Source organism: Xyrauchen texanus, chromosome 14 (genome assembly GCF_025860055.1).
Source record: "Xyrauchen texanus isolate HMW12.3.18 chromosome 14, RBS_HiC_50CHRs, whole genome shotgun sequence".
Classification (NCBI taxonomy): Eukaryota; Metazoa; Chordata; class Actinopteri; order Cypriniformes; family Catostomidae; genus Xyrauchen; species Xyrauchen texanus.
The window spans coordinates 16,817,204-16,845,000 of NC_068289.1; the positions used below are offsets into that span (position 1 = coordinate 16,817,204).

The 27,797-nt window shown below is 42.0% G+C and overlaps 1 protein-coding gene across 1 annotated transcript; it reads left to right on the top strand.

The window, feature by feature from the left end:
• LOC127655183 (sacsin-like) lies at positions 1-27,612 on the top strand. The gene is made up of 7 exons (XM_052142830.1): positions 1-35; positions 317-404; positions 537-648; positions 7,049-7,195; positions 14,209-15,628; positions 15,716-15,804; positions 16,320-27,612. The coding sequence occupies exons 1-7, from the start codon at positions 1-3 to the stop codon at positions 27,242-27,244; spliced, it is 12,816 nt and encodes a 4,271-aa protein (XP_051998790.1). The 3' UTR covers positions 27,245-27,612.
• Positions 27,613-27,797: the final 185 nt, after the last annotated feature.

A 27,797-nucleotide genomic window follows, 5' to 3' on the forward strand; every position in this document is an offset into this window, starting at 1 on the left:
ATGAGTTCAGCATCAAGGCACAAGAAGAAAAAAAAGTAAGTGATTCTATTAATTGATTATGTTTTATTTTTAAACCTGCAACAAATATGGGACTGAAATTAGAGTGTTGGTAAAGTACATTTAGAAGTTAATTTGAACATAAAAACTGATGGAAACCTGAATTTGTTCAGTGGGCCAAATTGTTTTAAAAAATGATCACCAAACTAATACTAAACACTGGCACTTATCCAGTCCCATGTCCCATACAGTGAACCTTGAATTTAATTTGCATGTGTTTTCTGCACTTTGTGATCACCTTTAACATTGTTCAATTTAGAAATAAATTTGGTGCTACACCCCCCCCATTCATTGATTACTTGAAAGAGATTTTGAGAAGGTACCCAGATGGGGGACAAATATTGAAGGTAGGTTCGTTGGAGTAAAAAGAATATCTTTACATTTTGCATAGACACTTGACAATCATTGTGATGTGGCACAAATTTTTACATCTGAACTGCTGCCTATTTTATGATATTAATTGTGCTATAACATATCAGGAGCTGATACAGAATGCAGATGACGCAGGAGCTTCAGCTGTGGTTTTTATTCATGATGAGAGACATTATGGGACTCAAAGCTTGTGGAGTGAAGAGCTCAGAAAATATCAAGGTACTTGTTTCAAAAAATCAAAACAATTATGTTTGTATGGGCATTAATACGTGTTGTTTCAAAGCAGCTTTACAGAAAACAGAAACAAAATAGAAAAAAGTGCCTTACAGATCCCCCAGTGAGCAAGCCAAAAGCAATAATGGCATGGAAAAACTCCCTAAGATGTAATTTATTTTTTACTTGTGTACCCTCTGTTCCACATTAGTATGTCCCAATCATGAAAATCTTGAAACAAGTTGGTGTTGCAGTTTAGTTTTTTGTTTTAAGATCTGAAAGTTAGATTAATACATGAATGCACTGTATGTATAGGAGCCAGTGGATGCACAGCCTGTAGAACCCAATTGAGGCTCTTTATATAAACTCGATGAAAGTATCATGAGCACTATATGTAAAAACTAACACTGTGAACAAAAAAGTACAGGTACTCTCCTTAGTTAGTTTAGTTAGTATTAAACTTAAAAACAAATATAAAAATATATATATATATATACTCTGTGACTGCTTTTGTTCACAACACATGCTGTCAGACTTAGCAGGGACCCCGAAGGACTGGAGAGACTTGGCAGGGACCCCATAGAGCTGGACAGACTGCTGGACATTGGTGGCCTGTGGGGGCTGGGAAGACTGTTCACTAATGGCCGTAGGGAGCTTGGCGGACTGGTGGTTAGTGAGAGTTGGATAGGGTCAGGGCGTATGTGGCCACTGAGAACTGAACTGGCCATGGGGCAAGGTTCAGACTGTAAGTGGGCAGGTGCTGGACAGGGTTCAGAGAGGACATGGGCAGCCGCTGGGCAGTTATCAGACCAGATGTGGGCAGTCGCTGGATAGGGGTCTGATTGGACAGGGCTCCTGGACTCTGTGGCCAGGAACGCTGGTAGCGACTGGGAAACGGCCTCTGTGGCCAGGAACACTGGCAGCGACTGGGTAGCGCCTCCATGGCCGTGAGTGCTGGCAGTGACTGGAGACAGCAGTCAGCAACGTCCGCTGCCAGTGAGGGAGTATCATTGACCTTGGGCTGGGATGAAGGAAGGAAGTCTTCCAAGGCACAGACTGAAATAAACGCATCTCATCTCAAGGCAAACCTGTTCATAGCTGCAAGACTTCCCCCTTCACTCATCTCCGGGAAACAAGACCTAAAAGGCTCATTCAGACCAGTCATTTTAATATTCATGATTTATTTTTCCAAAAGGTAATACAAAACATAAGTATACATATATAAACATTATATCAAAATATATCCCACCCATCCAAAACTACAACATGTGCCAGGAGTAACAGTGTATTTATTGCTCACATGGATCAGCTAGAATATATATATATATATATATATATATATATATATATATATATATATATATATATATATATATATATATATATATATATATATAAAATAAATAAAATAAAATATATATTTCCAATACATTTTACACTTAATTTAATATGTTGCATCTTACCATTCGTCCATACCTTCGTACCCTCAATGGAAGTCAAATATTTACCCCTCTTTTTCATGTATATACATATTCTTCCATTTCATCTATATATATCCCCTAACTTTAAAATACCCTACTCTACCCACTTCTTCCACAAGAACGTTGATTTACCAATAAGCAATTTAGGGTTCATCCAGATACTTGAGGCTGTATTTAAAAAGGGGTTACACTTCCATACTGACTGAAGATGGGAAACTATGGGGTGAGACTGTACTACTTGAGGTAGTTTAATAGATAAACATTGCAGTGGTGGAAGGGGTAACACAATAAATCGCTCAATGCTATCCTATGTGGGGCCCTTTCAGGGGGAAGGGACCAGTGAGCCAGATGCCTCGGGGTGAAGGCATAATAAAACAGAAGTTTAGGGAGTCCCAGTTAACCTTATACCTTGAGAATGTAGAAAACAAGCTAATGATCTCTAACAAGCAAGACACTGATTTTTGAAGCTCAGAAACAAATAGCATTACGTTGTTTGCATAAAGCATAAATTTATGAACTGATCAACAAACTGAAACTCACACATACAAACAGAAACAGACAGGGACTGAAGGGCAGACAGAACAGGAGCAATTTCCCAGATCATTTGAGCCCCTGGAGGAGGCCGAGCTCAGCACTCTGTCTCTGTAGACTTCCCTCCTGGTAGCGCTCACCTCTATCAAGAGGGTTGGGGAACTGCAGGCGCTCTCCTAGGAAGGAGGAAGATCTGACCTTATCGTTGTTGTGTCCAGTGCTCGCCCTGCACTTTTATCAGGACCACACGGAAAGCTTTTGATGCTTGGAGCAGCTCTTTTTCTGTTTTGGAGGACATCAGAAGGGGAAGGCTGTCTTCAAACAGAGGCAGGCCCATTGGATTGTGGATGCCATATCTTTGGCTTACCAATCGTAAGACATGCCGTTCCCCTTGGGAGTTCAGGCACACTCCACCAGAGGGGTTGCATCCTCCTGGGCACTGGCAAACGGCACCTCTCTAACAGACATATGCAGAGCAGCGGGTTGGGCTACACCCAATACATTTGCGAGGTTCTACAACCTCCGCATAGAACTGGTTTTGGCCCAAGTGTTACTGGGTACCAACAGGTAAAGGTCGGGCAGCCAGTTGGGTGTATTGCTTGCATTAGTGCCTTTCCCCTCTCGAGGTGATAATATGCACCAAATATGCATAAATGTCTTGTCCATAACAGTTCCCTGTAACTGGTGAACACCCTCTCAATTTCTTAAGCACTGGCAGGTGATGAACGTGGTGGAGGAGTAATGACCTGACCCGGTACTCGTGGTTTGGCCCTTTTCATGTGAGTCTGTGTACTTGGACTCAGTGCTCCATACGTGGTGATTTCTCCTTCAGTAATCACGTATGATGTATTTCCACTGTTCGGTTTCCCTGTTGGTAAACACTGTGTCTTCCCCTTGGCAGAGCTTTGCTCTACCTCAGCCACGGTGGCTGTGTATACTCTCTCCTTAGATAGGGTCCTCCCCAGGGGTTTCATTCCATATGCAAACTTCCCGGTTGGTAGGTCCATGTAAATCCACGGTAGGATGTGGTCTCCATAGTGCTGTCTCTCCAGGAGAGGGAAGGGCAATTCCCCAGCGCTATTCTATCAGTTGCTCGGTGGGAAATTGCTTAATACAGAAATCAGGAAAGGCCACCGCCTGTAGCCTCCTCTGGTAAGTGCTCTCCTCCCACCCTTAACGGGACCAGGGAGGCGCCTTACCTGATACGCTAGAAGGTCACGATATGGGCGAGCGCTCGCTGCTAGGCACACAGCAGCTTGCCCGTGTCCGCTCTGCCTTACCTCGTGACACGGTTCAGTGCCTGTGGCGTTTTGAATAGGGAACCCTAATGTCACTACATCAACACATTGTTGAGTCTCAGTTACTGATGTAACCTCTGTTCGCTGATGGAAGGAACAAGATGTTGAGTCCCTCCTGCCACAGCACTGAACCGACCACTGACATGGCCGGGACTCTCTCTCGGCTCCTCAGCACAAATCTGAATGAGTGGTGCTTGCCAATTCTCATTGGCCTTTTCTGAATTAATCAGAGGTGATTGGGGCTCTCAAGAGCGAACCCCTAGTGTCACTACATCGACACAACGTCTCGTTCCCTCAATCAAGGAACAGAGGTTCCCTGTCAAAAGGCTACACGTTGATGCTCCACTGATTTAGCGCTTTGGGAACAACATTAGGTGTGACCAGCTGTGAATATGTGTGCAACACGTCAATGAAATTTACCAGAATTTATAGCCTCTGCTGGTGACATCATTGGATGCACCTGTAACAGGGCTATAAATAGATGCGTCACAGGTACATCATCAGATCTTTTGTCTTCAGATCATTCTGTGTGTGTTGTGCTTCTTGACTGTCAGAACTTTCTACTTTCCTCTGTTAGGAGTTAGAATTGTTAGGTAGTGCACAGAAACCTTTCTCTTTCTCTTTTCTTTAAAAAAAAAAGAATGAGGACCCTATCTAAGCGCAATGTCCCCTCTACTTTTCTCTGAGTCATGCAGCCCCCCTGGGTCTGGACGTGATGGTACATACATGGCCCAGAATGTGCCTGTATGTGTTTCCTCCGGTTTCGCTGCACCCAGGAGTCTTGGCCAGAGTTCGCCAGCACGGGTCTTGCCTCTTACTGATAGCGCCGCATTGGCCGAACAGGGTATGATTCTCAGAGATAATGTCTCTCCTCGACGGCACGCCTTGGGCGATTCCGGACAGGAGGGACCTTCTGTCCCAAGCAGGGGACAATATTTCATCCCCGGCCCGAGCTGTGGAACCTTCATGTTTGTCCCCTGAAGGGTACCAACTGAGGGACACTGGGTTTTCACCTGAAGTTATCGAGACCATTCTAGGGCTAGGGCTCCCTCTACTAGAAGAAATTATGCCAATAAATGGGGTGTCTTTGAAAGATGGTGCAGTGCACATAATGCAGATCCAGTTAACTGCCAGATTTCTTTTGTTCTGGACTTTCTGCAGGAAAAATTGTCAGCAGGCACATGCCCCGCAACTCTCAGGGTTTACGTGGCCGCTCTATCGGCTTGCCACGCTTTGATTGACGGGGTGCCGTTGGGAAGACATCCTCTGCTCGCTCGCTTTGTTCGTGGAGCTGTGACTGAGACCTCCTGCTAGGACCAGTATCCATTCATGGGACTTAGCAATAGTCCTTGAGGGTCTGGTTGAGACCCCCTTCGAACCTCTAGGTCAGCGTCTGATAAACTTCTGACTCGCAAGATGGTTTTTCTTATGGCAATTACTTCTCTAAAACGAATTGGGGATCTACAGGCTCTGTCTGTCTTGCCAGCCGGCTTAGATTTTGCCCCAAGACTGACTACCTGCCTAAAGTTCCTTTCTCAACTGTACATCCGGTCACTCTCAAAGCCTTCTGCTCCCCGCTGTTTACAACGCCGGAGCAGGATAGACTTCACAGACTTATGTCCACTGCACTAGCCAGTGGTGTAAGTCAGGGCAACTATTTGTTTGCCATGGGGGCTGCAACAGGGGGGCGGCTGCCACCAAGCAGACTATGTTGCATTGGGTGAGGGACGCTATTGCCCTGGCCTACGAGGTGCACGGTCAAGATTCGCCAGTAGGTATCAGGGCTCACTCTACCAGAGCGGTCACCTCCTCTAAAGCCTTGGCTAGAGGTGTCCCTCAGCAGCATGTTTGTGATGCGGCAGGCTGGTCCTCTCCGCACACATAAGATTTTATAGTTTGGATGTTCATGCCACTCCGGGCTCTTATGTCCTTGAGTCAACATCACAAGCTCATGTCGGAGACCTCTTGCACGCTTGTGAGCACAACTACACAACCGTAAGTGGTCCGGACATCCACGGTGCGGCGGCGTGGGTATTCTCATTCCCAAAGCGCTAAATCGGCACAGCATCAAAGTGTAGCTTTTTGACAGGGAACGTCTCGGGTTACTTAACTGTAACCCCTGTTCCCTGATAAAAGCGGAACAAGATGCTGCGCTTCATTGCCACACTGGGATGCCCCAATATTGCTCTTCAGACAAAATACCTGACGATGCACCTGTGACGCATCTATTTATAGCCCTGCATTGATGTCAGCAGAGGCTATAAATTCTGGCCAATTTCATTGACATGTTGCACACATATTCACAGCTGGTCACGCCTAAAGTTGTTCCCAAAGCGCTAAATCAACGCAGCATCTCGTTCCGCTTTTATCAGGGAACAGGAGTTACAGTTAAGTAACCCGAGACGTTACATCAGTAGCTGAGATGTTACTTGTGAAACCCCAGTGCTCTGATAAAAGAGTGAGGTATCTCACCAGACTTCCCATCTTTGATAGGCACGGTGGAAGTGCATGCTTTGAATGTTGTTTCAGAGCATTACATTGGTTATTCTAGGTGTAAGGCGGACTCCAGCTGTGATTGGTATGCCCTTCGGATAGACGTGGTGCCATTGGTGCTTCCAAGCAGTCTCCTACTGCTTTTTTTAACCAAGCCAGCCTCTGTGATGTTTTTGACAGAAAAGTGTGACTTTGGAGCACGCAACTTCTTAAATGGGACATAGCCTGTGTTACCCTTTTTGAAAAGTACCAGCTACCACTGTTGTACACATTTGCTTAGGGTAGTCTAAATGATCTTAAATATCAAAAACAAGGTCAATATCACTGTATGGTCCCAAAATTAAATATAGTAGCTTGCAAACAATGCACTTTGACATATGGGAGACAGGACCCATCTTGAATTTCTCTTTAATATGTGTGTCTGATCTGACCATTTTCTCTTGAACAATAAGCAATTACTGTTTTGAATGAAGGTCAAAGACTGACCTTTAAAATAATTATAAAATAATTATTTTAACTATTATAAATTAAATAATTATTTTAATTTGTGTGTATGATCATGTTTGCATAACTGTTTGCCACTTTGTATAACTGTTTTGGCAGGACCTGCTCTCTATGCCTTCAATGATGCAGCCTTCACAGAGGAAGACTGGGAAGGAATTCAGAATGTTGGTAGAAGCATCAAGCAGGATGACCCAACAAAAGTTGGCAGATTTGGGATTGGTTTCAACTCAGTTTATCATATTACAGGTAAAATATACTACTTCAACATATAATATTAGGGCTGTCAATCGATTAATGTCATTTTGATCAAGTTGATAAGACTGTGCAAGACCGTAAACATGTCTTGAACACTGCGGGGGTGGGGGGCAAACCTTTGTTACTTAGATGCACACAAACAAAACACGATGCCTCTGTTGACAGCAAACTAAACATTGCCGGATGCAATGTTAATATATAATAGCTCACCTTTACCTTACCTTACATTTACCGTATTGTTCAAAACCAGTATGACCTTTGTCATCTATGAAACATAAGAGGAGAGGATTGTGATTGTGCCTCTCAAGCTCAAGCCTAACCCTAACCACATAAAAGGATCATAAGAGTCGTCCTCAAATTGTATAAATATGACTAAAATGTATTTTCCTGAAAAATTTCAAAGACATGCAGGTTAAATTGTTGGATATGGCAAATTGCCTGTAGGTGTGTGAGTGTGAATATGTGTGTGTCTGTGTTAGGCCTGTGATGATTTCTTGAATGAGGCCCATTGTCACTATTTTTGTTGAATGGGTGAATGTGAATGAGATTTGATAATGTGGTAGAAAAAAATAACAGCATATAGTTTATAATAACATACTGTACCTGTGAGCAAATGACATATTTTTTTAATTTTTATGTGAACTATTCCTTTACCTGGTGGCTCCCTTTTTGAGCACAGACATGACAAGAACACCCCCCTGTTGCTGTTCATGAACCATAGTCTTGAAACTTAGCTGGCAAGGACATGACAAAGACGTGAAGATGAACCCAAGTGCAGTTTTATTATAAAACGTGATATCCAAAACCCTGACTACAAACGTGAATCAAAACAAAACCATGAATGACTAGACTTGGCTTGGCTATGGCTTGACTATGGCTTGACCAAAACAACAGTGTTACATGAACAATACTTCACAATGGCAACGTGAGGGCTTAAATACATGACATGGGGGAACATAAACCAATGAACAAACAGAACTCTAAAACAAGATAATTAAACAATAAACCAATGAAAACAAGACACATGAGCATGGAGAGAAAACAGGACATCAAATGACTAGGGAAACACATGACATGAACAGGAACTAAACTTTTCAAAATAAAAGCCTTGAAAACAAAACAAAAATACATCTAGAGATGACATATCCTCCCCTCTAGGGGTGGCTGTGACATAGCCTGGAGCTGACTCTGGCGTGGCTGTGACATAGCTTGGAGCTGAATCTGGCTCGTTTGGCTACGGCAGACATGTCGTGGAACTCTGGTTAGGCGGCGGCCATGTCGTGGAACTCTGGTTCGGCGGCGGCCATGTCGTGGAACTCTGGCTCGGTATCCGCCTCCTTCACAGTAAACGTAGAACCAATGATCTGCAGGACGAAGTAAATATATTGGGCCAAATTGAGGGGAATGCGACCGCCAGGCATCAAGGAGTAGATGGGCTCACTAAGTTCCACCTGAAAAATCGCCTGAATAATGACTAAGACTTGACCAAAACAACAGTGTTACATAAACAATACTCCACAATGGACAATGGCAAAGTGAGGGCGTAAATACATGACATGTGGGAACATAAATAAACCAAGAACTCTAAACAAGATAATTAAACAATAAACCAATGAAAACAAGTCACATGAACGTGGAGGGAAAACAGGACATCACATGACTAGAGAAACACATGACATGAACAAGAACGTCTAGGTTACTGTTGTAACCTCCGTTCCCTGATGGAGGGAACAAGACATTGTGTCGAAGAATCAACACTAGGGGTCTCTCTTGAGAGCCTTATGCATCTCTGAACTTTGAGAAAAGGCCAATGAGAAATTGACAGACAGAATTTGCTTGCCCGTCCCCGGACATACGTGTATAAAGGGAGGAAAATGCTTCTGTTCATTCAGGATTTGTCTGAGGAGCTGACAATGAGGTTCAGCCGCAACAGTGGCTCGGTTTAGTGATGTGGTCGGGAGGACACAAGGTCTCGTTCCCTCCATCAGGGAATGGAGGTTACAACAGCAACCTAGACATTCCTCGTCTGTTGCTCATTTCGACGTTGTGTCGAAGACACGACACTCTGCGTCCGATTTTAATCATGCCATGCACTGAACCATGTACGTTCGCTGCTGACACAGCTGTGGGCAGGTAGTTTGCGTGTCAAAATGATAGGCTGTGCCAGACTGCATGTACCCTTTCCCAACGGCCCAAAAAAATCATCAAAACCTTCTGGTTCCTTACACCCCGATATAGGGGGAACAAGGCGACGTTTCAAGCATGGGAGCAAGCTGCGCCAGCCGCTCCTTTTCTCACTCTATGTTTCTCGCATAGAGTTAAAGCAGCTGGGGCCATCTTAATGCTATCACACGCATCAGGGAAGGCGCTCTTTCCCAGATCCTATTCTTTCAGGGGGGAAAGACCCTGCAGAGACCACACATGCCCAGACTGGGGGAGGTAAAGAGTGGTGAAATACATCACATGGGCTTTTAGGTCACATGTGGAGAATGGCACGGTGGTAGATCCTACCTAATTGGGAGGGAGGAGTTGCTACAAACACGGCGACCGGGGGTCAGTGAGGACTGCCCAAGGGAGATGCGGGTCCGCTTGCAAGGGGACCGTACCACGGATAATACACACAGGAGGATAAGTCCACATGGGGGCCTGACCTGTGGAGCACCTATTCCAGTACAGGGTAAATGGAGTACCCGAATTAGATTTGGTCGGCGAATTCCTCCGCTGAATTTGCGGACGAGAGGGCTAGGGAGGAGTCATCCAGGGAGCCAAGTTAGTGGGATCTCCTGGGATAAAAGCGCAAGGTATTGCCTCAGTGGAGGGAAAGGGCGCTAGGTGCAAGTGGTACACCCGGTCAGTTGTTACCGCGTTACCGAGTTCTACCGGCACGGACCTGAGAAAACACGGGATGAAACCGACTCAACCCTGAGATCTCGTAAATGTATTGGGTGTTGCCCAACCCGCTGCTCTGCATATATCTGCTAGGGAGGTGCCTTTGGCCAGTGCCCACGAGGATGCCACACTTCTCGTTGAATGTGCTCGAACCCGCATTGATAGGCCAATGCTATGGCGTCAGAGGAAAGCCTCTGTTTGGAGACAAAGAGCTGCTCAGAACGTCTAACGCTCTGCATGCGGTCCAAATAGATATGCAAAGCATGTACCGGACACAGCAACGAAGGGGCTGGGTCTGCCTCCTCCCGTGGCAGCTCTTGCAGGTTCACTACCTGGTCTCTGAAGGGAGTCGTAGGAACCTTGGGCACATAGCCCGGTCGTGGTCTTAGGATCACATGAGTGTCTGCCAGACCGAACTCCAGGCAGGTGTTGCTGACAGAGAATGCTTGCAGGTCTCCGACCCTCGATTGCAATCAGGAGGGCCATTTTCAGGGAGAGGGCCTTGAGTTCGACTGATTCTAGTGGCTCGAAGGGTGGTCTTTGAAGTTCCGAGAGGACCAAAGAGAGATCCCAGGAGGGGAACAGGCTTGGCCGGGAGGGATTCAATCTCTGAGTGCCTCTTAGGAACCTGATAACTAAGTCGTGCTTACCCAAAGACTTGCCGTCTACTGCGTCGTGGTGGGCCACGATAGCGGCTACACACACCTTCAAGGTGGAGGGGGACAGCCTCCGGGGCAAGGGCTGCCTCTGCGACCTTCGTAAAGACACGAGGGGACAGGGACATTCTGAAGGGGAGGACTTTGTACTGATATGCCTGGCCGTCGAACGCAAACCGTAGAAAGGGTCGATGTTGACGCAAGATTGAGACGTGGACGTACACGTCCCTTCAGGTCTACCGCTGCGAACCAATTTAGATGCCGACGCAAGTTAGGATGTGTCTTTGCGTGAGCATTTTGAACGGGAGTTTGTGCAAAGCCAGGTTGAAAACTTGCAAGTTCAAGATCGGTCGTAATCCGCTGCCTTTTTAGGGTACGATGAAGTAAGGGCTGTAGAAACCCTTCTTCATCTCGGCTGGAGTGACAGGATCTATCGCGTCTTTGAGTAAGAGAGTCGCGATTTCTGCACGCAGGGATTTGGCATCTTTGCCATGCACTGCAGTAAAGCAGACGCCCCCAAAGGGGGGAGGAGGCCTGGCAAACTGAATTGCGTAACCGAGTTGGATGGTCCTGGCCAGCCACATGACAGATTGGGAAGTGAAAGATACGCGTCCAAGCTCCGTGCTAGGGGCACTAATGGGACGATTATTTTTGACGTACCTGGCGGGGTGGAGCAGGTAATACGGCGGTCCCATGGAGGCATCCTCTAGACTCGTCAGAACCGACCTGCCAGGGGACAACAGTCGTGGGGCTGGAGGCAAAGGGTCTGCGTCCAATGTGCCAGGACTGTTGAGGTGTGGCACCTGCGTGCCGTGAGAACGGCATTTGCGGGCCAGGTGACCCAGAGACAGAGGAAATTGCTCTTTTATTGAGAATGTGGCTACCGCAGCCCGAAGGGGGTGTGGCAAATTAAATACACTTAACTGAAGATAGAAACGTAACTATCGGGGGACAGAGTGGTCTGCTTACCAGCTGCGGAGCAAACATCTCAGTCTCTAGGTCGTCCATCTCAGGAACGCTTGGGAGCCTTCTGGGTCCTAGAGGGGGTTCGTAAGACGGGGGGCGTGCGCTTCCTGCGGGGCTGAGAGCTGGGCCCAGGCTGAGGCAGAGCTGCACGTTTCTTGGAAGCCACAGGAGGATGCCCTCGGCGGGCAGACGGGGCACGGCCCATGCTGGAAGTGCGACGGGGCATGATGTGAGAGATGGCCTCCATCTGCTTCTTCACCGCTGAGAACTGCTGAGCGAAGTCCTCGACGGTGTCACCGAAAAGGCTGAACTGGGAGACAGGCACGTTGAGAAAGCGTGCTCTGTCCACTTCGCGCATCTCGACCAGGTTCAGCCACAGATGTCATTCCTGAACCACGAGGGTGGCCGTCGCCTGCCCGAGTGAACGCGCTGTGACCTTCGTGGCCCAGAAGGCGAGGTCAGTCGCTGAGCGCAGTTCCTGCAGCACGCCGGGGTCAGGACTACTCAAGTGCAGATCTTTAAGTGCCTTGGCCTGGTGAACTTGCACAATGTCGAAGTGAGCGACAGACGGGGAACTAAACTTTTCAAAATAAAAGACTTGAAAACAAAACATAAAAAAACACATCTAGACATGACAAGTCTCTTTGATTAACTTGATTGTTGTCAAAATTAATGTAAGAATTAATTAAATAGTAAAAACACATTTATTTGCAAATAATTTTCAAATAATGTTTTTCAGTAAAAAATATGATACTCTACTTGCCACAACCTTAAAACATAGTGGAGTCAAAGCCACTTAAGGCCAGTTCACACCAAGTACATTTTTTCAGTGCTACTGTTCTGAACGCCCTTTCAATGGGAGCAATAGATTCTTATGGTGGTATTTATACCGTGTCCGGCAAATCACCTGCTGACTTTATTTATGTAACCCCTAGGGGGCGCTCTATCAAACAATTTGACTATCAAAGCTAGAAAACCCAAACAGCGCTCCCCTTGAAACTATTTTAGGCAGGTTATGTCCAATGAAGGAACAGCAATGGGACTGATGTACTCAAGTATAAATTTTATTAAACACAATAATATACTGATTGGCAATCAGAACAGACAAATGTTCCCCGTAGGTAGCAGTGAACGATTCTACAATAAATAAATCACAGTGAATAAAAGTCTCATAGTAAATGAGTTACAGGATATAAAATCTCATAATACATAGAATACAGTGAGTAAATAGATACTGTTCACATACAAACACTCCAACACTGCAAGAAACACTTAAAACCAAATCGGCCGTGCATACACACACTAACCCAGCACTTCACACGTCACACTAATGAATATTGCAAAATAAGCACGGTATCCAAGAGATATTGAACAATGACCATAGGCCGAATATTGGAATACAAACAGACACAAAAAAACAAAACATTTAAATTAACAGGCTACCACTAGCAGGACTCCGCCCTAGGCCCACCTAGGTCCAGGTCATCACAGAATGGTGGCGGTCAATCTCCACGACATACACACACAGAAAAATAAAAAGTAAAACAGATTAATTGAACCCAGGAAAAACAGTGGCTAGTTAGACAGACGAAAGCAATCCTCCTGTAATCACGAGCCTAAATGGTTTATGATGCGTCATTTGATAGCATCGTAACAATTTAAAACAATCTTAAACCTCTGATTAAAACAATGGGCCGTGTTAGGCGCTTCATGAGTTTAGTGTTAAAAATAGGCGTAACCTTTCAAAAAGACTCACGTTCTCCCGTTTGCCCAGCTGATACACCAAGAGGCTCACTCTTCAACTCACACCGCACTAATGTTTTTCTGTCCATGTCTCACAACATATTTAAAGGGACACGCCACTTATGCCACCTGATCCTGTTAATCAGTGCCAGTGAGCAAGTCTTAAAGGCACACTTCCCGTCTCAACCACCCTACCCGCTACATTTACATCACTGATCCTTGTGTTATATTATCCAGACATTATAAAAAGAGAAGTTGGGTTCGGCAGTCCGTTTGGAATGTACTCATAGTGAAATACATGTGCAAATAAATAGGCAACAGCACTCTTTACTCATCTCACTCAAATAAAAAACACAGATTGGGGTTGGACAGGGAGAGTGTTTGGGAATCTTTTTAATGAATTTTGTAATTCCGTATGATGGCACTAGTAGCGCAAAAACTTTAAAATTCAGCTTTAATGGTCAACGTAAAGTAACTGTAAATATGTCAAATGCATTGTATAATGAAATGCAAATGTATATAGTCAATATAATATCAACACAAATTAAAGTATATGAAATCTAGTGTATTATTAAATGTATTATCAATTATTATTTAATTATTACTATATTAACCTGATTAGCTAAATATAATAATAATAATAAAAATAGGGCAAAAAGCAATTTTGGCCAGGTTTCACAAATAGTTTGTCTGTAGGGTTAGGCATTTGGCAAAAGTCTGGCAAAATAATGATTTAATTTTATTTTACAGATTTGCCATGTGTATTCAGTTCCAAAAACCTAGCCATTTTTGACCCACAAAAGATGATGTTTGGAGATGAGGAGGAAGGCTATCGATGGTCGTTGGATGATGAAGAGGACAGAGAGAGTATTTTGAACATGAGAGATCAATTTCAGCCCTTTCAGAATATTGTCAATCAAGTAAACAATTGTTCATGGGAGAAGGTCATCAGGGAGGAGCAGTACTTCAAAGGAACACTCTTTCGTTTCCCTCTGCGTAATGAAGCTTCTGAGATCTCAGATAACTTGTACGACTCCAAGAAAGTTACAGAGCTTTTTGACAGTTTCATTTTTGATGCAGACATTGGTCTACTTTTTCTGAGAAATGTGTCATCCATTACTTTGCTGCATATTGACACCAATGGCTCATGCAGCCAAAGGCTCAAAGTTTCAGTGTCTCATCATGATCTGGAGTTAAAAGGCAAGCATGAATCATTGGACAGAAAAACATGTTTCAAAACTGTATCACACATTTCCCAGCAAATGGAAGAGAAGTCACAGTGGCTTGTGACTCCTTGCCTTTTGAAACAAGGATATATACTAGAGATTGACTCTCTAGCCAATAAGATGAGATTCAACCCTCAAGTTGATGTAGCATTTAAATTAGAGGAAGACAGATCACTTTGCAATGGACGACTAAGTTGCTTTCTGCCTCTTCCAAACAATGAATCAAACAAAACTGGGCTTCCTGTTCACATCAATGCTAGCTTTGGCCTGACAGACAATCGGAGGTACATCAAGTGGCAAGAGGAGGATCAGAAGAACGATGAGGCTGCAATGTGGAATGAGCTACTTATGAAAGATCTTCTTCCTCTTATATATCTAATGATGATCCTAGATGCTATTCAGTTATCCAGATGCTCAGCCCTGCCTGCTGCCTCTGTGTACAATATTTGGCCTGACCTGACCAAGACTGTACATGTAGATAGGTGGCATAAAGTTGCAAAGGATATTCTGAAGTGTCTGTTTCAATATGAGATTTTTCATCTTGCAGATAATGAGAAAATCTGGGTGTCTCTCTCAGATGCAGTTTTTCCAGATAACACTATATGCAGTGATACAATGTCTGCAGTGTCAAAATTATTGATCAAAAAGGGGGAGAACCTTGTCACTGTCCCAGAACATGTTTTGAAAGATGTTAAAGGAACCTTTGCTAGAAGTGATACCTTGAAAATAGTTACTCCATCTTTTGTTAGAGATGTTCTTCACAGAAGTGATATGGAAAACCTCAGTAAAGATGACAAATATTCACTTCTTGAATTTGTGCTCAGTGATGAGAGGTACACAGAGTTACAAGGACTTAAGCTTCTTCCTCTCAGTGATGGAACCTTCACATCATTTAGCGACAAAGAGCAGAACACTGTTCTAATTGACAATGAGAAGTTTCCAAGGTAAGGTGTGATATAATTACCTTATCACAATTTTTTGTATATTTATATTATGTTGTCAAAATAGTAATGCTGCTTTTCTTTATTTAGATCATTGATGCCATTTTGTAAAGAAAGGTTTTTACCCATCGATCTGAGCAATTCTTGCACAATGCATCTAAGAAAACTAGCAACAAACAGTAAGAACATTTTTAATTTACTTAATCTGGAACTCTTAGAATAATATGAAATTAATGTTATGCATTTGCCAAGGTTTAAAGCTGCTGTAAGTGATTTTTTCATGTAAAGGTGTGCAAAACAAAACTATGTATTGTAGTTGCAGCAAATTATTGAGGCTTAATGCCATTTTTATGCCATGTTGCTCATAACAGAGCGTGCTATCTTGCTGCTGTTGTTTTTCTCAATGGCTTCTTTTCTGTGTCAGTCTCAATAAACCACATTTTGGGATCTTTGTATTGTGGGTTTTTGGAAAGAGGGGTCATGGCTAATCCAACAGCTGAACTTGTGGAAATTCCAGAGAGGGTAAAATCACTTACAGCTCCTTTCAACTTCAATAAGATTGTGGAAGGTTTAACCTTCAAATATAACATTGATTCTCTTGCAGCTAATTTCAGATTGTACTTTTTTCTTCTCTGCAAAAAATTAATAAATGGGGTGATTTGGAAAAAATATATCTCACTAATTTTTGTTTCAGCCAAATATAACATAATCAATTTGGATGCAAAACATGTTGTTGTGCTCACCAAGAAGCACTTACCCATTGACTGGAGAGAGACCCAAGCTCATGTGACATGGAAACCAGCAGAAGATCATCATCCACCAAAGAGCTGGATTGCTGAATTCTGGAAGTTTCTAAGCACTGAATGTGAGGATTTAAGTGTCTTTATCGGTTTGCCTTTAATACCTCTGGAGCCACTCCAAAATTCAGACAATTTGATATTGTTAGCAAGGTTGCAGAGGAACTCAACTTTGATCTTTCAGAGTAGCAGGGGGTCCATCTTATCAGATCATGTTCAGAAAGTGGTAAACATGGCGGGGTGTACAGTCATAAAGAGAGACGAGTGTCTCAGACATCATGACATTGAGAGTTACGTTCTCCCAGCTTCACCAAGAAATGTCCTACAAGTTTTGATGAACTCAGCCAGAGATCAGGTCATTAAGCACATTGCCTCTGCTTCACTACATGAAAAAGAGGAGTTTAAAGTGTACCTCTCTTCGTTGGATTCTCTCTCAAATGCTGAACAAAACTTGCTTTCCTTGTTACCAATCTTCAGCCTGATGTCTGGGAAATATGTTGCTGTTAAATCAAAGCAGGCAGTTGTTTTAACCACCAATCCATCCATTCCAAATAATCTGCCCATGCCTGAGACCATTGTTCAGTGTGCAAATGAAGCTGATCGCAGACTTTTGTCTCTTCTAAATATTGAACTCTTGGACGCAGCTAAGGTGGCTATTTGTTTGGTTGATTGCATTAATACAGCCTCTTTCCAAAAAGATGAGGAACAGACAATAATGAGCTGGATACTGGATCATGGTAGTGTTCTACTCTCACAAAATGAGCTGCTGCTCACAAAAGCTAAAGATCTAAATTTTATTGAGACGAATCAGGGAGAACGCAAACAAGCCTCAAACTTTTTTGACCCCGGAAACAAGACATTCCAGGACCTCTTCGAGGCAGATTTATTTCCGCCACCCTTTTACACAAAGACTCAAGAAATGCTTCAGAGCTTGCAACGACTTGGCCTAAAGACAGAAGAAAAAGAAATATCAACAGCAAACATACTCCAAGTCATGAAACATGTTCAAAATATTAGTATCCACTCACCAAATAAGGCATTCAAAAAAGTAGATACTCTTGTTAGAGTATTGAATGGGAATAATTTACTTTCAAAACTCTCAAAGACAGAGAGAGGAGAGATAATGCAATTGCAGTGGGTGCCCTGTGAAAATCCAAAATGCCTGAATGGAGATCAAAGGAGAGGTCTCTATAAACCAGATGAAGTAAGGGATTCCAAATATTCTGCAATTGTTGGATATGTAATGCCACTTACCTCTAAGCTAACAGCTAGAGTCTGCAAAAATCTTGGTCTTAATGACCCTCCTCCGGCTGAAAAGGTCTTGGAGAACCTGTCTGTACTGGGATCAGTTGCAGCTGACATGATCAACCCAGATTCAAATTTCCAGTTTAAAACCATGCTGCACAATATTTACAAATACATGCAAGAAAATGTGGGAAATTTCAGAGAAGCATTGAACGCAAAATGCATCCCCTGGCTATGGAATCAAAGAGAGTTTGTCTCTCCAAAAGACATAGTTTTAGCCTATCCATTTGAATTAGATCTGAACTCCTACATCAAGAAAGTGCCGGAAGAGTTTTTGAAGTATGAAAACCTGCTACGAGAATGTGGGGTAAAGGAGACACTGTCTGACGAGGAGCTTGAAGATGTACTCCATGACATAAAACAAAGGATTGATGACAGGGATCCCCCTTATGGTGATTCAACAGAACTCAAATTGTCAATTGCCGTTATTAACTGGATGCGAAAAAATGAGAAGTTTTTAAAGGACAATACCCCTGTGCCTGTCATGGCACAAAACAAAAACTTTTCTCTGCAGTATTTGTCCAAAACAGTTTTCTGTGACATCAGTGCTGAAGGATTGGATGACTTGAAACAAGACAACGAGGAATTATATGTCATTCATGAAGAAGTACTACCTCTTACTGCAAGGTGGTTGAAAGTCCCATTCTTAAGTACTCGTATCTTAAAACCACAGTTCATAACTGCAGATCAAGAGTACTTCGGTATAGAACAATGTGGGCAGTCAGAGCCAATAACCCTTAGAATCAAGAACATTCTTAAAGAGTATAATGAGGAAAGTGACATTTTCAAAGAACTCATACAAAATGCTGAGGATGCTGGAGCAAGCACTTGTAAATTCCTCTTGGACTTCAGAAAACACAGAGACCCTCCCGAAACCCTTATTGATGATGGAATGGCCCTCTGCAATGGACCATGCCTGTGGATCTTCAACAATGAGCTCTTTTCAGAAGAAGACTGGAAAAACATTGTCAAAGTGGGATCGGCATCAAAGGCGAACAAAGTTGAGAAAATTGGGAAGTTTGGACTTGGATTTAATGCTGTTTACCATGTGAGTGATATTCCCTCTATTTTGAGTGGGAAAAGCCTTCTCATACTTGATCCAAATGTCACCCATTTGGAGAAGCACATACTCAGCAAAGGAAACCCTGGAATTAAACTTGACCCATTCCAGGAACGACTATACAAAAGTTTTCCCGGACAGTTCAAATCTTATGAGGGCATTTTTGATTGCGATCTGTCAGTTCAAAACAGCAAGAAAACTTACAATGGTACTTTGATTAAATTACCATTTCGCACTGTAGAAGAGGCAAACAAGTCAGAAATCAGTTCAAAGGTGTATGACGAAGAGCGCATTAACAGTTTTAAATATAATTTGATTGAAAATTCACAAAATCACCTACTATTTCTGAAGAACATTAAGTCTATATCACTTCAAATTGTCCCTGAAATTGCATTTACTCCTCTAAGGGATGATCAAATTGAGACTCCTCTCAAAACATCCAAAGAAGTCATGAATTCAATTGCTGTCTCGAATGACAAACTTCTGCAAGAGAGCAAGGAGAACTTTATGAAGGGAGGTATCATTTGCAACAACATTACTGACTATAATAGAGCACAGATAGTTAAAATAGTTAAGAACCACCCAGAGGGATCACTTACACAATACTGGCTTTTGTACTCTTGTATTGGGACAAAGGATTCTTTGCAAATGTTCCAAAGAAGAAATGAACATGAGCATGTGTTTTCTTTGCCAATTGGAGGTATTGCTGTACCTTTACATAGAGGGGCACAAACTAATGTGTGGTCCCCTGATGAAAGTCTGTTACAGGGCCAGGCTTTTTGTTTTCTTCCTCTTACAATTGAGACAGGTCTTCCAGTCCATGTCAATGGTGCTTTTGCAGTCACATCAAACAGGAAAGGCCTATGGGAGAAAGGACTTAAGTCTGAGTGGAACAAAGCCTTACTCAAAGATGCTATAAATTCAGCTTACATCACTACCCTGCTTGAGCTGAAAAAAATGGCGCAGAATGGAAATCTCCAGAACTATCCCTTCTATGCATTCTGGCCTAACACAGAGAAAGTCAGCAAAGCATTTTTACCCATGGTTGAGTCTTTCTACTCAGCAGTCGCACAGAATGCCAATGGTAATTCTCTGGAGCTTTTCAGTAATGGACGGAATTGGTGTTCTATGGACAAGGCCACATTTCTGAATCCAAAAATTGAGGAGAACAGAGCAATTGGAAATATTGCCATGAAAGTGTTCTTGAATATGGGAGAATCATATTCCTGTGTTCTTTCTCTTCCATCCTGGGTGAGAGATAGTTTCAGTCAGTGTGGCTTCAAAGAAATGATAAAACAGAAAACAATCAACTGGCCTGAGTTTTATGAATTAGTTTTGAAGAACTTGAGCACACTGGACACACACAGCAGAAATGCTCTTGTGTTAAATGCCATTGACTTGAATGACCCTTCTGTTGATGACCTACTCAAAAGGTACCCTTGCATTCCTACACAGAACTGTAAGAAGCTTCAATTCATCAATCAAGTTGTGAATCCTTCTAGTAAAGTGGCATGTTTGTATGAGCTTGAAGAAGGACGCTTTGTTGAAGGGACTGCAACTGACTTCTTCTCACCAAAAAGGATTCAACGGCTTTCAGATTTGGGAATGCTAACTGACCGTCTCCCATTCAAGGACATCATAGAAAGAGCAGGGAAAGTATCCAGAGTCTGCCAACAGGACAAACCTAAATGTCGTAAACATCTTCAGTGTCTCATTGAGTCAATGAAAGACTCTTCAGAAGATGTGAATTCTCAGTGCTGGGCATCATTATCTCAAATACCATTCCTCCCGGCAGTAGCTCCTTTTGTTCAGCAAAACAAGAATGTCATCCTTCTTAAAAAACCAGCAGAAGTTTACAGTGACACTTGCCGCAATATAGTAAGCATGACAGAATTCACAGTTGATCATTCAAACCTTCAAATTCACAATATGGATTCCGTTCTCCAAAAATTGCAAATACGGACAAATCCACCAGTGGTAACAGTTCTTCAGCAGCTGTTAAAAGCACACCAACACTCCGATGCAATTGAAAAGGCTGCTCTCCTTAACATTGCCCAGTTTTGCTATGAATACCTCAATACTTACTTGTTGGAACATAAATATACCAATTGTATTGTTGCATTTGCTAAATCACATCCATTCATTTTCATTGAGGATCACTTTGTAAATGTGAGGTCAGTGGCCAGAAATGAAGGGTTTGAGGAGAAACCATATCTCTATGTGCTACCAGCCATTTTCTCCAAATTTGAGAGGCTGTGGGACTGTATTGGCATTACAAAACAATTTACGAAAGAGCAATTTGTGGCTACACTTGAGGATATTAAAGCTTTATATGGATCGCAGCCTCTTTCCATGTCAGACCTTCATATGTGTTTTTCAATACTCATTAAAGGGCTGTATAAAGTCAAAAATAAAAAGCTTGAAAATTGTCTCATACCTAATGAGAGTGGTGTGCTAACTTCTTCTTGTGAGCTAAAATTTAACGACAGCCCTTGGATGCCTGTTTCAGCTGGTGTGAAGCTCACCCATGAACTGATACCTCGAGCTGTTGCATGTCATTTTGGCGTTAAGACAACAAGACACCATACACTGAAGAATCATTTGGTCAGTGGATTTTCCCTTTTAGCAAGAGAGTTCGGACAAACTGAGAAGCTAACTGTCAGAATAAAAAACATAATTAATGCATATCCATCTAAAAAGGATATTCTGAAAGAGCTCATTCAAAATGCAGATGATGCAGAGGCAACAGAAATTCACTTCGTGTGGGACAGAAGAAAACATCAGACAAAAAAAATATTTGGAGAAAAATGGGAACTGGTTCAAGGCCCAGCACTTTGTGTGTACAACAACAGAACATTTTCTGAGGCTGATCTGCAAGGTATTCAGCAGCTGGGTGAAGGAGGAAAACATGGCACTTTAGGAAAAACTGGGAAATATGGACTTGGGTTCAATTCTGTTTATCATCTGACAGATTGTCCATCTATCCTAACCGGTGACAATTGGCTCTGCATTTCTGATCCAAATCTGAAATATGTGGAAGATGCAACAAAGCAATCCCCAGGTTGCATGTATTTATTGACAGATGAATTTAAAAAGTCTTTTGAGGATGTTTATAATACCTTTCTACCAGGTATGTTTGCACTAAATTCTGGAACCATGTTCAGGCTTCCTCTCAGGACAGAGATAATGGCAGAAAAATCTGAAATATCTAGGCATACAGTCACAGATTGTAACATGCTGCAATTGTACAATGCCTTGACTGAAGATCCTGAAGGACTAATTATTTTCTTGAAACACATCACAAAAATACAGTTCTCTGAGATCAGCGAAGATGGAAAAAAACTTAAATGTTATTTCCTTGTTGAGAAAAAATACACTGAAAAGAGCATGGCAACCAAAGAAAATTTTAACACCCATGTTCAAAAATCTCTCATGTCAGGCATACCTGAGCCATTCAAAACCATATACAGCATGCAAATCTCATATGGAAATAAACAGAGTCAGTGGATCATTGCAGAGTGCTTTGGCTCTTTTAAACAAAACCATGTGAGAGAAAACAAGCAGATGCATTTTAAAGTTCCTCAAGCTGCGCTGGCTGCATGTGTAAGCAGCACATACAAGCATGAATTCATTGGTAGGGCATTTTGTTCATTACCTTTGCCTGGAAACACTGGTTTACCAGTACATGTGAATGCCAATTTTGAAGTAGATTCTTCTAGAAGGGACTTGTGGAAGGAGGATGGTGATAGTCTAAAGACTGATTGGAACAAAACATTGAAAGTAAACATAATTTCACCTCTCTATGCTGACCTCCTGTATGCTCTCCGTACAGTCATAAAGAAAGATACTCCTACTGCTCTTACATTCCTCAAAATGGAACTAGAGGATTTCTACCTTAAATACTTTCCATGCATTTCAAAGGAAGTAGAAAAAGTCTGGTATGAGATGATCCTTGAGGTCTATAGATCATTCAGCGAAGATTACGTTCCTGTCATACCAACGGTTCATGCTGTTTCAGAGACGTCTTCGCATCACACCAACAACACATCAACACTGAATTACACAGTTAACTGGCACAGTGTGTCTGAACCAGATTCAGTGAATTGTCCATATTTTACAACTGAGCACCATGATGGCATTTTCGAAATTTTAGATGACATTGGATTGAAATTGGTACCACACTCTTTGAAAATACATAAAATAAAGGAGAATTTCAAAGCAGCTGGTGTGAATGTGTCAGAAGTCAGTCCTACAGTAGTGGTGAACTCTCTGAAGCAAATATCATTGAATGACCCTACACAAACAGTTAATGGTTTGCCTTTGCCCATTAGCCAGACGTTGATCAAAGACAAAACAAGATGTTCAAAACTTTTGAGCTTCTGCTTGACCAATACTGATGCAAAAAAAGCCATCCCTGTTCCTGATCTCGATGGGCTGCCACTTCTTCTTACACAAGATCAGATGTTAAGAGTCTTCAACTCTCGGTCCCCAAAGCTAATATCAAGATTTAGTAGCCTTTTCCATGAATATCAGGAAATGTTTGCAGATATTGAAGTCAATAGACAGCACTTAAAAATTCTGCGAGAAAAAAGCTTTATTAAGGACTTAACAATTGCTATGGGAGCAAAATATTTGAAAGCAGAACTTACACAAATGCTTGGGCAGTCATTACCTGATCAAAAGTGTCAGCTCTACAAAGCACAGAAAGAGACAATCACATGGCTAAAAACATTATGGAGCTTCTTTGATGATCAAGACAAAATCTCCCAAAATGGAAATGTTTTCAGTGAGATAAAAAAGCACTTCAATGACAGTCCTATTTTACCAGTTATCTGCCCAAGTCAGAATAACACACATTTCTTACAAACAATGAAGAATATATCAGAAGTGATTCTGAATTCAGAAAACGAAATTGCTGCCATTCTCATAAAACTTGGGTTCATGAAATTAGACTGCAGCTTTTTCATTGGTCTCATAAACTTCTCTCTCAAATATGTGTATCCTGAACTCCTGCAAACTGGAGATGGCGGTGCTGTATTAGGGCCGGTTTATCGTGTACCTCATTCATATTTTGTGGAGCTGTCTAATGGCGAACTTGAAAAACTTCAATGCTTCTTGCAGCGTAGGATATCTGATTCCAAAATCAAGAGTGTGTATGCAAAGATGCTTAAGTCTTTGCCCCTGTTTGAGTCGATATCTGGAAAACGTGAAAGGATTGACTTACACAGAAGTGTATTCATTCTGAATTCTAGGCATTACTTTGTCTTTCACAACTTGTTCACCATTGAAGGGTGTGACAGTATTTTCCTCAAGTACAGCTGGGTGAACTTAGAATTGGCAGAAGTTCTGAACATTCATGTTTTAGATGATTTGGAGTTCTGTGTACAGTTTATTCTTCCTTTTGTACATAAGATGAAAGAGACCAAACTTATTGATTTCATTCAGTTGTTAGTGGAACTTGGACTAGTGGACCCCAGAATTGTCTCTACATTGAGAGGGCTTGCATTTATTCGAGACATCTATGGCTCTCGTCAAGTGGCTTCATACTTCTATGATGAGAAACCCATTTACAGGATCATGCTTACAGAAGAGAGATTTGTGCCAGAACAATTTTGGAATATTTTCAAAGGTAAACGTTCTGAAGCACTGTGTCTTCTGAAGACCCTTGGGTTAAAACATGAAGTGTCAGATGAGGAAATCATTCAGTTTGCATTTCAAATTGAATCTGAAACTAAAGGCACCACTCCCCTTGAAGTTCTTCAGAAAAGATCGAAAATGTTGTTTAAGACTGTTTTGATGAGGAGTGAGAAAAACTGCAATCTATTGAACAGAATTGCTAACATTAAATTCATTTTCCCAGTGAAAATTCAGCAAGCACTTTGTGATTATCACAAGCCCTTTGCTCAAGAGAGAGAAGTTGTTGCAATCAGTGGATCATTGATTGAAAGAGACACTGATCACCAATGTCTCATATGGACATCCATGCCAATTCTGCCATCAGAACACTGGTCTCCACTTTATTTCCACTTGAAAATGAAAAATGCTGGAGCCGTGGTGACACCACCACCTGAACAAATAGCAAAAAATGTGAGAAACATATGTAGTTCCCAGTGCCATACAGACAGTTTGCTGAAAACAAGACAGGAAGTGTTTCGAAAATCATATGCACACTTGCAGTCAGTGAAATTTGATGCTTCTCTGTTCTCTGACCTCCACATTGTCTTGGTGGAAAAAGGGACAACACTTGTGAAAACTCACCAGACAGCCCTTGTACTACGTCATGCTCTTGAGTTTAGGCCTTATTTGTATAGCATTCCATCAAATTTAATGAAATTTGAAGACTTCTTCAGAAAGATTGGTGTAAATGAGAGGCCCACTAACCAACAATATTGTACAGTTCTTCGAGAAATCTATTCAGATAGCTCTGACAAAGACAAGCTTCAAGCAAATCAGCAGAAAACTGTACAACGTGTTGTACAGCAACTTTTTTGCTTGATGAAAGAGGAACAGAAGGGAACTTTTTTCCAAAACAACCCACTTTATCTTCCATCAACAGATGGAAGACTCTACAAATCTAGCACATTGTTTTTCAATGACACTGTCTTCCAAGCCTCAAGACTAGAGGGTCCTTTAGAAACAAAGCTGAAATTGCTTGAAAAATTAAACTACTGTCACCTTGGAGATGATCACTATGAACATCAAAGATATGTGCAGTTGCTTCTTCCGCAAGCCCGTCCTAAGTTTCTTTCTGAAGTTATTTCTGAAAACCTGGATGGAACAAGTGTCCAATATTGTGATTATAAAGAGGGCTGTGAATTTGGTAATTGGATAAAAGATCACTTGTGCTCCATTGCATTTCTTCATGGCTTAGCCTGTCTCATCAGAGAAGATAGCAATGGTAGAATTTCACAGACTGACGCTGTACAAATGTGTGGAACTCTCTTTTCTAAGATTCAGATCATCTGTTGTGAAACTCTTCAAACTGAGCTTCTGTTAAACCTGGAGCCACTTGAGGGTAGCAAGACTGAAACAGATGTTTATGTAAAAAAACAGGAAGATGGATGTACATTCTACTTGAAACACCATGGTGACATGGCCCACAAAGTAGTAAATGAAGTTACCATGTGTCTTACAAAAGAAATCAATGCTCTTATGAAGAACTGTCTGGCCACTTCAAGGCTTGCAGTCCTTGGGCAACTACTGTTGTGTGATAACATGGAGGATGTTGAGAAAGCCTTGGAAAAACATGGCATTCATAACAGTGGCCACAAAGAGGAGGGACACAGTGTCTTACCGAAACCTGGGTGTCGTATACCTGAAGAATGGCACGATTGCCTTGATATGAGCTTCCTGAACAATTTTGAAAGTGGAGAGTATGTTGGCTTCAGTAAAGATGAATCTGGTGAATATTTGTACGCCATTGTTATAGAGCGACTAGACGATTCATTGGGGCAAACAAGACAATATCCTGCTAGATATAAAATACAAGTGGGCAGTGATGTCTTCATTGAAGTAAGCTCACTTGACCTGTACCAATTTAAAAGGGAAAAGAAGGAGAGAATGCCAACATGGTTCACTTGCACAGATGTACAACCTCTTTTAACATCTGTGCCTCCACCCCACAGATGCACATCTGTGCCTGCACCCAACAGAGTCACACCTGAGCCTCCACCCAGAAGAGCATTTCCACAGACTTTGAAAGAGGCCAAAAAGGAAATTGACCAAAGCTTAAATGAAATCTGGAATATGTCGAGTGAGGACAAACGCAAAGCCCTTAAACGTCTTTACCTCCAGTGGCATCCAGACAAGAACCCAGGCAATGAAGAACTTGCCGCTGAGGCTTTTAAATACCTGCAAACCAGAATTGAAGAACTACAACAAGGGAGAACTGCACATAACACATCCTCAAATGTGGGAGACTTTAGAGATAATTTTTACCAGTGGAACACAGAAGCACAAAGCCACAGGCGAGGACGTGAGAGGTTCCACCAGAAAAATTATAGACGGGAATATAACTTTTGGTCACACCACAGAGAAACTCCAAGGCCAGATAGAGAGGAGGCTAAACGCTGGTATGAACAGGCACAATGTGACATCAATGCAGCTCACAATGACACTGGAGGAAATACCTCAGAGTGGTGTCTATTTAAGGTGCACCAGGCTGTGGAAAAAGCCCTGATAGCAGTGGTGTACAGGAAAATAGGGAAGCATCTCAACAACAGTTCAATAACAAGTCTTGCTCAGCAGGTGTCTTACTACAGCTCACAGTTGAGTTCTGTTCCCATTACTGTGAGGCAACTGATTGAACTCGGTGTTGATGCTAAAAAAACTCAATATCCAAATTATCACCAATCTCCTCACATTCCAAACACACAGTACAAGGTTAATAATGCCAGAAGGGCACTGGACATCGCAACAGAGCTTTTACTGAAAATAGACCAATACATTAATGGGTGATTTCTTCTAACTTTATTCCATTCAGGCATTCATCAGGATATCCTTTCAAGTAAAATGCTGATTACATATTTTGTGAATCATATTGAAATTAGAGGTATTGGAGATTGTTTTATTGAAGCATATGTTAAAACTTTTTTTTTTTAAATCAACTCTTTTTAATAATTTGATCAAATTAAATTAGAGGCACTAGATATTGTTTTATGCTGGAATATGTTTTGGTGGGTGGAGGCTAGTTTTCATTAATCTTTGTTGTCTATTTTGGAGTACTATTATGGAAAGCCTTTCTTTTAATGACACTTTGTATCTTGTATTTGTATCATTTGATAAAAAAATGGCATTAGATATTGTTTTATGCGTTTATGTGGTTGAATGTTGTTTTTTATTTGTCTTTTTTGTCTATTTAGTACTACTATTATGCATTATGGAAAAGTTTTCTTATAACAACTCTGTAATTATCATTTGATATTGAAAAATATAGGCATTGGATATTGTTTTATGCAGGCGTTTCTTTTGTTGGGCATAGGCTGGTTATTTTTATTTGTCTATATAGTAC